Here is a 13,039-nt window from a genome sequence, read left to right on the forward strand (position 1 = left end):
CATAAACAAAATGGCATCACTTTAATTTGCCACAGGACACGTCCAGCTGAAAAGGCCGTTTTTAGCGGCCCCAGTAAGGGGAAAAAGCCGCTATTAGGTTTGTGCAAAATGTCCGTCTGTCCGTCTGTCCATCTGCCTGTCTGTCCGTCTGTCCGTCTGTCACACTCAGATCTCGAAATCTAGAAAATATATGAAAAATATTATTTTATTATTAAATGCGGCTTCAAAAGTTCAGGTGCAACGGCTACTTTTGGTTTTCTAAAAGCAAACCGTTTAATTTATAAAATTAATTATGCAAGCGATTTTTTTCATAAAAATACACCAATTCTAAAACAATTACGTAAATGTAAGGGAGGCAATGTTACAATATGCTAACATAGATGGACAATTTTTGTGTATTTTCAGTCTCTGTGGCATTTTACGTCTCGAGAGACGATCTTTTCCCTTTGCAACTTCTTGTGTGACTAAAGAGGCCAATCTTTGAAACAAAGCTGCGATCGCAGGTTGGGCATATATAATCACCAGGCGCCGTTGCATTTTCACCCTTCTTTCTGCTTCTGTTGTGTATGACATCTGCAATCTGTGACCCTTCCTTTATGCTCTCTCTCCATGTGGATCTGTCCAGTGCCACCTCTTCCCAGTTGCCAGTGTCGATTTTGAAGAGCTTCTTGTCGCGTTTGCATACATCTGTATAACGTAAAAATGGGCGACCAGCGGCTCTCCTGCCTTCTATTAGATCGCCATACAGGATGTCCTGTGGAAGTCGACCTACTGGCATTCTACGAACGTGGCCAAGCCAGCCAAGGCGTCTGATGGTGATAACAGAGCGGATGTCCTGGCATCCTGCTCTATGTAGCACTTCCTCATTGGTTATCTTATCTTGCCACCTTATTTTATAGATCCGCCTTAGGCATCGGAGGTGGACGACATTCAGCTTTTTTTCCTGCCATGAGTAGGTTGACCATGTTTCACTTCCGTACAGCAAGGTGCTCAACACACAGGTCCGGTAGACTAGGGCTTTAGTACTGCTAGTCAGCAATATGTTGTCCCAATTGATTGTTCCGGATTTTTTTGTGCAAAACTAACCAACCCCAACAAATGTTTGTTTGCTCTTCTAATTTATATTACATTCAATTTCCATGATTAAACGTTGCAAAAACACATTATCAATAATATGTTGTTCCGTTTTTTATGTAAATAGCATATTAATGCTAAATCAAAATCTCTATACTGAATAATGCCTAATGATTGTTTGAAATCGCATAATTTACTAATATTTCACTTGTATTATTTGACAATGCGTCACTATAATTTGGTTATCAATATCAAAATGTTCCGTATTTTCATCTTTAAACACATTTTTAAAAATATCGACAATAGGTTGTTCAGGGCTTTAAAAAAAGTAATTTACTAGAATTTGATTACTGAAAATTACTTTTTAGACATTTAATTTTCTTGCTAAAACATAACATAGAAGTTTTGAAATCAATAAAAAAGATCCGGATTTTGTTTCTTACAAATCTTTGCCAGAAAATTCCGAATTTATTTAAAAATCTACTAACGCCAAATAATTGTTTGAACTCCCTTTTCTAATTAATAAACAAATAATCTTCTTATTTACGAAATAATGTTTTTACGGATTTTTAAGAAAAATATTTTAACTCACTACTCTCTTACAGTACATTTAACTTTCTACCTAAAACATGTAAAAATCTAATTATCGTTAATATTATGTTCCGATTTTTAAGGAAAACTGAATCCAAACACCAAAGTAAGGTATGAAAATCTCTCCACATGACTGTAGTACATCTAATTTTTATACGAGACCATCCAAAAAATTTAATTAACGGTACTACATTTATCTGAAATTCTTTTTTTCTTTTACTATTTATACAAACATCCGGAACAATCTATTATATAAACTTTTCAATTGTGTTCATATCTAAAAATTGTTGCGATGTTTTGAAACGTAAAATAAAGGTTAATCAATTTTTTTGTAACTTTTAGTTTTTTTTTATATCAAGATGACGGACAGACAGACTGACAGACAAAACGCAAAAACATTGCGGCTTTGATCCTTTTTAAATAAATTCTATTAGAACTCATTGCACCAATGTCTATGAACCCTTGTTAAATATCTCGTGTAAATAAAGACATTTTTTTATGTTACCGGTACTAGCCTATTGTGAGGTAATGAATTTTTTTTTCTTTGATGTCATATGAATGGACTCTTTAAATGTAGGCTAATATCAAAAGAACGCACTCGGTGCACCAATGTCTATTAACCCTCGAAAAATCGCTCGTATTAATGAAAACATATTTTAGTGTAACTAAGCCTTGTGACGTAGTGTTTTTTTTTTACCTTTGACGTCATATGGAATGAATTCTTTAAATGAAATGCTTAAAAACGCATTCGGTGCACCAAAGTCTATGAACACTCGATAAATGGCTCTTATTGATGAAGGCGATTTTTAGTCTAGCTAGGCCGTGTGACGTAGTGGTTTTTTTTCCCTCTGACGTTATATGGAATTAATTCTTCAAATGAAATGAAAAAAGAACTCGGTATAGTAATATTTATTAAGCCTCATTATGTGACTCGCGTTTAAAAAAGGAATGATATTTACATCTAATCTAGATTTTTTTAACTACAGTATATCTAGATCTCGATTTATATTCTAATTAAAATTATTTTAGAGTCTAGATCTAGAATTTATAGATCTAGTTTGAACTAAAATAGATTAGATTAAGATGTAGAATTTCAATTTCTAAACTTAAAGTGTAAAAAAAAAGTGTAGATTTTTATTTCCAAACGTTTTGATCAATATTGTAATGTTTTAATATACTAAAACTAATCTACTATTTTTTTTTAAATTTAAATTTAAATTTACGGCAAATGAATCTTTGAAACATTATTACTTTTGACCATCAAAATTAAATCACCTCTTGAATATTATTTGCGAATATGCAGATCCGACAGGGATCCGACTTCGACGGGGGCCGCCTCTGAGTTTGTGTAACACAAACTCTCTTTGTAATCTTGTTTTCTTTATTCTTGATTTGCATCATTTCCTGACAATATCCACTCTTGAGGTCTAAATTCGAGAAGACCCGTAATCAGGCGAGTGTGTTAGATGGGTTATCAATGCGGGAAAGAGGATACTGTCTTTCTTCTTGACATTATTCAATTCTCGGCTATCTATACCAAACCTCATACTCTCAACTTTATGTTTAACTAGCACAATTATTGAACAGAACGGACCTCTGGATGGCTCGATGACTCATTGTTGCTTCATACGGACCAGCATATCAATGGGTTCTTGCGGAGTTTTGTGAATGGTTCTATCATTTCCTGTAACAATAATGTGTTGTACAAGGTTTGTCATCCTGCAGTCAACCTTGTCATAATGGCATAATGTCCATAATTTCCAAAATTAATTTCTCAGCTTTATTATATTCTTCCATCGAAAGAGTTTCGTTCGTCTTTGTAACAAGTATGTGTCTCCGTGAGTTCTCCTTCGATTCCGTGTAAGTTGATGCCTCTGCGTCCAGACATTGTGTAATCAGATCCACAGAGTAACTGTTTGCTATTACACTTTCCGCTCGTAACCTCTTTTCCTGCGACTAAAGATTAATGACAGGGACCTTTTTATTATAAAAACTGACCACCAACGTCTTTACCACAGCGAGCATATTTCCTTTTCCTCTCGATATTACTTCGAGTTTCGTGCCGATCGCTTCGCAATTTTCTTTTACCTTTTCCCATATTATACATTCCGATAGTTCTGATATGGTCTTCTCTTCTACCAACAAAATTCTCTTTGCTTGATCGTCTCCCTTATAATACTCAAGTATTTTGTAATGTACCATTGGCCATGTTTAAAGACAATATAAACCAATGATACACTTGTAGGTAACAATGGCAATCAGGATCTTCTGATTGAATGGTTGGGCTTGAATTACGTAGTTTAGTCTGACCTGTCCCAAAACTGGTATAAGCTTGCCAGTGGCAGTTTTCAGTGTATATCCGTTTGTTTCTGTTATTTTCTGATCTCCAATATAATTGGTTCAATTTATCGAGATACCTTAGTGTCCAAAAGTAAAGCATAATACTTGTTGCCGATCATAACTTGTACCTTTAAACTTCTATTTCTTTCTAACACTGGGACAGAAATAACCGTTTAGGAGCCACTGAATACGGTGCTGCCAGTCTCCGCTCCTTGAAACCAAAACACATTAGATTCCCTTAATGCCATTTTGCTCTTCTTATGGCTGGCGACAACGACCCCAAAACATTCTTTAGGAATCTCTTTTGCATATAATCAGGTGTGTTGCAATTCCAGGAGCGAAAGGGTATTCTAATTTGTCTGGCATAGGGTCGCCGTTCGTCTCTGGTCTCTTCCACCACCCTTCTGACCAACCGTGCAAGATCCTCTTCATTGGGTCGTCTTTCGTCTATTATTGACCATCTTTCACTTCCTCAATCTTTTAACGTGTCTCTGCCTTGTGTCACAGTCTCGCATCTAATCACAGTGCGCAATGTAGCTCATAACCTCAACGAACAGATTATAAACTTTCACGTTTAATCATCACTAAGAAACTAGATCTAGAGCCAAACAAATAAAATCTAAAGCGTCCTTGGTTTCCTTATCTTCTTTTTTTCTCTATGGCGCACATAATTTGAGACTAATGAAAACGTGCAATTCAGGTTATATATAGTGTTACGATCTCTCCTACTATCCATGCTCTCTTCAACTGCACCACACGACACAACGAACCTAAAGAACCTCACAACTCAGGGCTCCAAAGTATCAGTCAGTTCTATTGCAAATACATTACAGACACTGTACAGTTGGCAACAATATTACACTAACTGTCCAAAAACCTAGCCTTGCTCCGCCTGACTTCCCACACCGTGCTTGTTTTCGCCTCGTACTGGTTACATTGCGAGGTAACGTGAAGTGAAGTGATTCTGACACACTCGCTCTTATATAGTGTCTCTACTTGCCTCGAACCTTCTTGACCACTCCAGTTGATCACTTTCGCCGTGACTTGCGTGCGTAATATTTACGACACTGGTCCTTGCCGCACTGGCGTGTACTGTCACTGGTCACGGTTGACCGCTCGTCCTGCGCTGGACTGTGGCTATTTGGGTAGGCTAAAAACACACAGCACTACCACCATCTGTGTCACCACCAGGTTTACAACACTATATATATATAATATATATATATATATATATATATATATATATATATATATATATATATATATATATATATATATATATATATATTTCGTATTTTATGAAGTCTCAATCTAAAGATTTTTCCTTATTTAAATTTACTTTTTTATCCTGGGAATCCCAGTAATCTATAAATAGTCTCCGTCTTCGCTAAAGTCTTATAATTTACGTAAATGTAAATAAAAATATTATATTTGTTCGTGAGCAGCAATCCTTAAATGTATTTTACTATACGTGCATAAGAGGGCATAAATAAAAAACACTAAAACAGTTGTTTTATTTTGATCTTATAAGTGATAAGAATGTTGAAAATGTTCACGTAAAATGCATGCATATTTTAAAAAAAATTCGTTTGCAAACATTATATCTGTTATAATTTACTTCTTATAGAATACAGAGAAAGACAAAACCCATCTAAAAGAAATATATTTATTTCAAACAAAAGGTTTGTTTTTTGTTTTGTTTTTTACATATGAAGTATTCAAAAATATGCCTTGAATTTAAAACATAATGTTTTTATATAAATTATTTGAATAAAAAAATGATTATTTAGGAACATATGAAATTTACTAATAACACTAAGCGTTATAAATATTATGTCTAGAAAGCATTATCTTTATTTAATTAATATCACTTGATACAGATGAACAGGGAGAACAGAAAAAGCAAAAGCTGAGATGCGATAACTATGACAAAACAAATGATCAAAGCTCAAACACAGAAAATGATTCCAAAGAACGCGATCTTTACATCTATGCAATCATAACAGAAAATTTTAAATTAGCTGTATTATTATGGAGAACATTATCGGTAAGTTTAATAATAAATAAGAATAAGTTAGTTATCTTTTTCTTGATAGTAGTTCAAATTTGGGCATAAAAAATCGTCAAATAAAATATATCCATATTTTTTTTTTCATTTTTTTTAATCAAAATTCATATACCAGCAAAAACAAAACACCACACAGATGATTCAAAGTAAATGATATATTTATAAGGGTATCCTTCCCCTTTCCGTTGAGACGCCGAGCTCACAACTTCAGGCGTTTCTCTGAAGCTAAGTGAAGTAGCTTGAAGAAGGACAAGATTAGAGAGAGAGTTAGTGTTATCACAAAAACTCAGAGGCGGACCCCATTGATTTCATCTATGGACCAGGAATATTTAATTTATAGTCTTGTTTTGATAGTTTAAAGAAATAACATTTTAAAAATTATTTTGCTTTATTTTTCATTTGAAAACAAACATATATAATGCAATAATGAAAAGCCTTACTGAGGCTAAGAATATGTAATTTAATAATACACAAAAAAGTAGCTCCCCCCCCCTTTTGAATCAAGATAAAAAAAAGAGTTCCAAATAAGTTCCCTATCTAAAAAAAAAAAAAAACACATCGATTTTGCAGCACTACCCTATAGAATTTCAGCTGGAAAGTAACATAAGCAGTAAATATAGTCTATCATAACACAAGTTAAAACTTGGTTAACACACCTGAAGATGGGAAACTAAAGTTAGCAGACGTTTTAGACAGACATCAATACTCAAAGATGGTAATTCATCAGAAGTAAGTTATTCAGCCATTATTTCATCTGCAAACAACAATCTGACTCTAAAGAATTTATTTCATAAAAATATGTAATACAATGTTATATGTCACAATGAAAAGTCATGTTCTTGGCACCCATAAGCGAATTATGTTTAACAAAAAGGGCTTAAAACTAATTTATTTTTAAACAACTAAACAAGCAAAATTATTTCTTTTAAAAAAAGGTTATGTCGAGGGGAAGAACCTACCTCTAACACTATATCAATAATGTACAAGTTATTTCACTTTTTCCATACCAAAAAAAAAAAAATTAATCGACTACTTGGTTATTTTTAATTGATTTATTTTTAGTTAGTTAAAATAAATAATTGTTTTAAGAATCAACTTAAACAGAGGACTCGTGTGGAAGAAATAGCATTAAAATTGTTTAAGATGACCTAACCCTAAAAATGAAGCCGTATCTGTGAATACTGAAGGATTAGTTTCCCTTGTTGGTTTCAAACAAAAAATTTAATTACCAGAAAATGATTTATTAATTTGCTACTTTTTCAATTGATTCATGTCTTGACTATGCTGTCAGGAGAAGGTATGGTGAGAGTGAATGTTTTTCTTTGTTGATATTTTTAGTATGAATAGATATATGAATGTGAATAGTGATGTGCGTGATAAGAACTGAATGGCTAAGTTTTCGTGAATGTGAGAGAGAATATGCTAGTCAGTGGAACCAGTCCAGGAAGGTTGGACAGTTGTTTCTTGAACTGGTGTTTGTGTACTTAAGATGTTTGTGCACTTAATATTTACTGAGAGTGTTGCTGTCAATGTGTGCTTAATTGGATATTAAAGTTATTATTATTGTCATGGATATCTAGAGTTAGAGATGTAGTTTATTTAGTATTAATTGATTGTTCTTGATTTACCCCTAATGAGCCAACAGCTAAGAAGAAAAGAACCTGACATATGCCAATTACTAATTGTGCAAGTTTCAACTTAATTCGAGAATGGATGTGATAGAAAAAAATTTACACACTTTTTATCAGACAGACAGAAAGACAGACAAATAGAATTAGTTGATATAAGCTTTCTAATTTTTTTTTCTCCATGTTCCTACTGTAGATTATTTTGCATTCCACACAAAATGTTAAAAATAATTGTTGGCTATGAATCCTATACTCTTAAGCGAGCAATTCTTGTATATATATATATATATATATATATATATATATATATATATATATATATATATATATATATATATATATATATATATATATATTCTATTTCGAAAACGGCTCTAACGATTTTCTTTAAAATTTCAAAGTTATGTGCATAATGGTGAGAAAAAAAAATTCAACTCATTGGCCACATAAGGAAAACTCTAAGTCGACCGTTATATCGGTTTGAAAATGGCTCATTATCGAAAAATTAATTTTGGCTAGAATGTTTTATGAATGAAATTTCTATATGACGTCAATGGGAAAACAAAACATGACACCGCTTACGTCACTAGGCTCACAGCAGTACACTAAAACATTTCTACGCAAACAAGAACAAGTTTTAATGATTCAGTTGGCGTAATGAAACATTTGCGCACCATCTCATTGTACATTGATCCAGTATGAAACTATGAAAGAAAAATAATGAAATTAAATATCTCTATGTAAGATTAGTTATTGTGTTTTAAAGGCTTTATAAATTGTTTACACTTTCATTGTGTGCACCCGTAGGTAGCTTTTACTTTGTTATTATTTTGCTGGTGAATAATTGCAACGTTTTTAAGCTTCGAAGTCTACTGTCCCATACCAAAACCTAGGAAATGGTCATAACACAGCTTATCTATACCTTTCTTGCACAACCAGGGCCGGTCCTAATATTTGCAGGGCCCTATGTGAAATGGATTGCGCGCGGACCAGTAAGGGTAGGGATAAGGATAATAAGTGAAAAATAAAGATTTTGTATTAGAAAATAAATTCGTATTTGCATTACATTTTTGTTAAATGAAAGCTGACGATGCCGTTGTTTTATATCACGCGTAGGACTAACGTTTACCATATTGATTGACACCCCAAAATGAAAATTTTGTTTTTTAAGGACATTTTTATGAGTTTCAGGAGATTTCCAGGAGCTCCTTGAAAACAAGGAGTCCACGGGAACCCTATAAATTATAATGGTTTAATTTAATAATTTACACCTAGAATTAGCGCGGGGCTTTTGAACCTTCGGGGTCCACTGCGGCAGCATAGACCTAAGGCCTAAGGCTGGCCCTGATGATATCCAGCTCGCGGTCAACAAATTTTTATCACGCTGCTGCTTTTTTTGGTTAACCTCGGTAAAACAGAAGTCATGTTCCAGAAGTCACCCAATAACTCAGCCCAAAGATCACCGCGCATAGACATCCCTTAAAGTGGTAGATAAAGTCACATTATCTGGGAAGCATAGTATAAACTGACGCTTTGCTTTAAAGAGAGGTTGATATGTGATCAGGGATAGTCGTGCTTGTGGACGTCTCCAAGTGATAGTGTGGCGAAATAAATCGCTCCGCCTGTCTACGATTTTACTGTGTTACTAGGTGCACGTTTTACACTATAACGTAGAGATTTTGTATCACTTGATGATTCTTACTAAAGCCATAATAATAAGGCTTGTCTTCGAGTCCGAAGATTAGTGAGGAATGCAGTATTTCCCGTGGCTGCGCAGCCCTATCTGTGACCTACATATTTTGCCACATCCAAGGCAAGCATAACCATTGTCCGCAGGTGGTCGATTTAGATTTTCTTTTCGCCGCCTGCGTTTGTCCTCGGCAGCAGATTTTCTTTTGGTCTCAAATGTGTATCCCGCGGCCTTCGTGAGTGACCTCCAGCTGTCTTAATCGGAGGCCGCATACAACCAGGGGCTCTCTTCTATGTCAGCCAAGGAAAGTTGACGCCTAAGCTGACCTTTGAAGCGTTTCCATGGGGCGCCTCTGTTACGTCGACCACCTTTTAGCTCACAAAAAAAAGACTGCTTTTGGCATACGTTCGTCTCCCATACGAGATACGTGCCCTACCCAGTGCAACTGTCAGACCATAAGAAGTCCCTCTATACAGTCCATACCGGCGTTGGAAAGGACATCGTTGTTTGTAGTGCGGCCCTGCCACCGTATGTCCATGATGGAGCGCAAGCATCTTTGGTGAAAGCACTCAAGAAGTCTTAGTTGTTTTCTGTAAAGTGTCCATGTCTCATAGACATAATGAATATATTAATTGCAATATTAAATGTCAGAAAGTAACCATTTTAGAAGTTACACTGCAAATACTTTCTTCCAAGCCTAAAATAGCCCAATAGTTTTACGCAAAAGAAGCAATGTAAAACGTTAAGACGTAAGCTGTGGTTTTCTATAGGCATACTGTTGGGGGGACTTTCTATTCTAATCGCCATGTACAATTACATTGAGAACTGACTAAACGAAAAAGCAACTCTTCGGATTGATAGTCTTTACACGATCGTTCATTTTCGTAATTACAACAATATTCCCAAAATGACTTCGGGTATATATCCTTCCTTAACAAATTATTCACCCGAGCAAGGCTCGGTCACCTGATTTTGTATATTATGTGCGCTATCGTATAAATTGTTTGCTGTAATAATGTACTGATATTTGCAATAAACAATTGTAAAACTAATTTCACTAATTTCATCACGGATAAAATTTTTTTTTAGAGACCAACTATAGCAGCACTGTATGCCATAGAAATAATAAATGATCTTAAGGCATTATACAAAAAGGATCCCAACGACCACGTTTCTAAACTGGATCAAGAAATAAGGTTCATACATATTTTTTATTCTAATATTTTTTTAATACTCATTGATAATAATATAATATATTGTTGTAGTTATAACAGATTTTTTAACGAAACTCTTTCTTTCAGGAACTTTGAAAACTTGGCCATATCCACATTGAACAGAACCTACGCTACAAATCCGGACATCGTGCATAACTTGCTCATCTATAAGTTAAAAGGATCGTGGAAAGACTATAACTGTGTGGACTTAGCGTTACGTAACAAACTTGGTAAATTTCTATCTCAAACACCGTGCATCATGCTGAATGAAGAGATGTGGAACAATAGCAGCGTTCCAAGGAACAATAGATTCGAACATGCTAAAATGGAAACGTCAGCAACATCAAATAAGAAGTAAAATAATTTAGATTATATATTTTACTTTAAGGTGTTAATTGTAAAAAAAAAACCACAAGATTACAATGACAGTTTGTGTTATCACCCAAACTCAGAGGCAGCCCCCATCGATTTTACCAATGGACCTAGAATATTCCAGCCATAGTTTTTTTGATCGTTAAAAATTATAAAATTGTAAAAAAAAAAAAAAAAAAAAAATTCATTTGGCGTTGTTTTTTCCCATGCAAGCAAAAAGAGACATCACTTCGCCTTTTAAAGACTCTTCAAACTTTTTTGAAAAAAGTAGATTGTGTTAACTAGTCACCAAAAAAAATTTGAAATCCTTCTATGCAGTGTCTGTGGCACCTGGTGAGGTAGTTAAGGGTGTCAGCCCTCCCCCATCAACTTTCTTCAATTATGTTCGAATAAACAGTAGTTCTAGTTAATTCTTTGTTAGCCCACTGGCAATGCTTATAGAATTTAGTGACTGTAGTTTGCTTTAGTTGAAAAGTTATTTTTTTTTTCAATCTCAAAACCATCTGGAAAGGCGATGTAAACTCATAGCTCGTCTTAGCTACACTTATAGAATCTGAAGATTATAATTTACTTTACATGTAGTTTGTCTGCGATGAGGCAAGTGATGGTGAAACTTAAACACTCAAATGTAACCAAATAATAAAAAATAAAGCAAACAACAGTCACAAAATTCACCCTACCCTATGCGGGGGATTTTATCTGGGTGGTGTGTGTACCTAAAATCCTCAACTCCCTGACTACGTCCGTGATAAAATTAGTTTTTAACTCCAAATGTTTTAGCCTAATACCAATGTCCAATTATGCAAAACATGATGCATCCTATAATTCTCATTTCTTCCGAAAACACTTTTCTTATAAATTCTTTTTTTTTTCGAAAAAATTAAACAAAAAAAATTAGAAAAAAAATTTTTTTTTTTCCAGTTGCTGCATTAGCATTATCAGTGAACTACGAGCTCCAAGAGTGATAGCTTTTTTTCGATTTGTAAGTATTTATAATGGAACCTAAGTGTTAGTATTATTTTTATTTAAGCTTTTTTCTTTTAATTTCTTTGCTTTTTTTAAGATTTACACTTTTTAGCGACCCCCTTAAAAAAAGCCGCTATTAGGTTTTTGCAAAATTTCCGTCTGTCCGTCAGTCACACTCAGATCTCAAAACTGTTTTTGTAAATTAAAAATCAATGCCAACGAATGTTTGTTTGCTCTTTTAACTTATATAACATTGAACTTTGCAAAAATACATGATCAATAATATGTTGTTCCAGTTTTTTAATCTAAATAGCATATAAATGCTAAATTAAAATGTCTTTACTGACTTATATTTCATTAACTATAAAGTTTTTTCGGACATTGTCTTATAAAAAATAAATTATGTCAAATGATATTTTGAAATAACAAAATTGACTTACATTACACTTATATTCTTGGAGAATACGTCACTATAGTTTAAGTAACGATTTCAAATTATTCCGTATTTTCAATTAAAAACATTTATGTAAAATGACTTTTTTTTTCAAAAATATTGACAAAAGGTTGTTCAGGATTTTAAAATAACAATGTTATTGACTAGAAACGATTTAAAAAATCAATTTTTGGACTTATTTTATATTTAATTTTCCTGTTGAAACATTTCTTTTTAAATCGTTAAAGAATGTTCAGGAATTTGTTTTGAAAAAGAAATCGACCTACTCTACTTATATTTTCCTACAAATCGTCGCCAAAATTGTTCCGAATTTTATATGAAAAATTTACTTACGCAAAATAACTGTTTAAAAAAATTAAAAAAATATATTTATATTCTTATTTACGAAACTCCTTTGTTTCAAATTAAAAGATACTACATTTAATTGTTTAGCTAAAACGTTACAAAACTGAAGTATGGTCTATATTAAGTTCATATTTTATGGAAAACAGCTTTCTAACAAGAAAGTATGACATGAAAATCTCTCCACAAGGCTATGGTAATGGTAAATCTGAATTTCATACGAGACCATCCCAAAAATTTTATTAACGCCATTAGATTTATCTAGAATTCTCTTTTCTCTTTGTAAATAAATAAACATAC

General features: G+C 33.5%; 1 protein-coding gene across 1 annotated transcript in view; it reads left to right on the plus strand.

The window, feature by feature from the left end:
* Positions 1-13,039, plus strand: part of LOC106052197 (transient receptor potential cation channel subfamily M member 1-like) — a 93,064-nt gene that overhangs the window by 36,420 nt on the left and 43,605 nt on the right. Inside the window, exons 13-17 of the mRNA XM_056004107.1 lie at positions 5,633-5,687; positions 5,886-6,052; positions 10,481-10,587; positions 10,693-10,959; positions 11,899-11,959. Of these exons, the coding sequence (XP_055860082.1) occupies positions 5,633-5,687; positions 5,886-6,052; positions 10,481-10,587; positions 10,693-10,959; positions 11,899-11,959 (657 nt within the window). The remainder of the gene's footprint in view (positions 1-5,632; positions 5,688-5,885; positions 6,053-10,480; positions 10,588-10,692; positions 10,960-11,898; positions 11,960-13,039) is intronic.

Source organism: Biomphalaria glabrata, chromosome 11, assembly GCF_947242115.1.
Source record: "Biomphalaria glabrata chromosome 11, xgBioGlab47.1, whole genome shotgun sequence".
NCBI lineage: Eukaryota > Metazoa > Mollusca > Gastropoda > Planorbidae > Biomphalaria > Biomphalaria glabrata.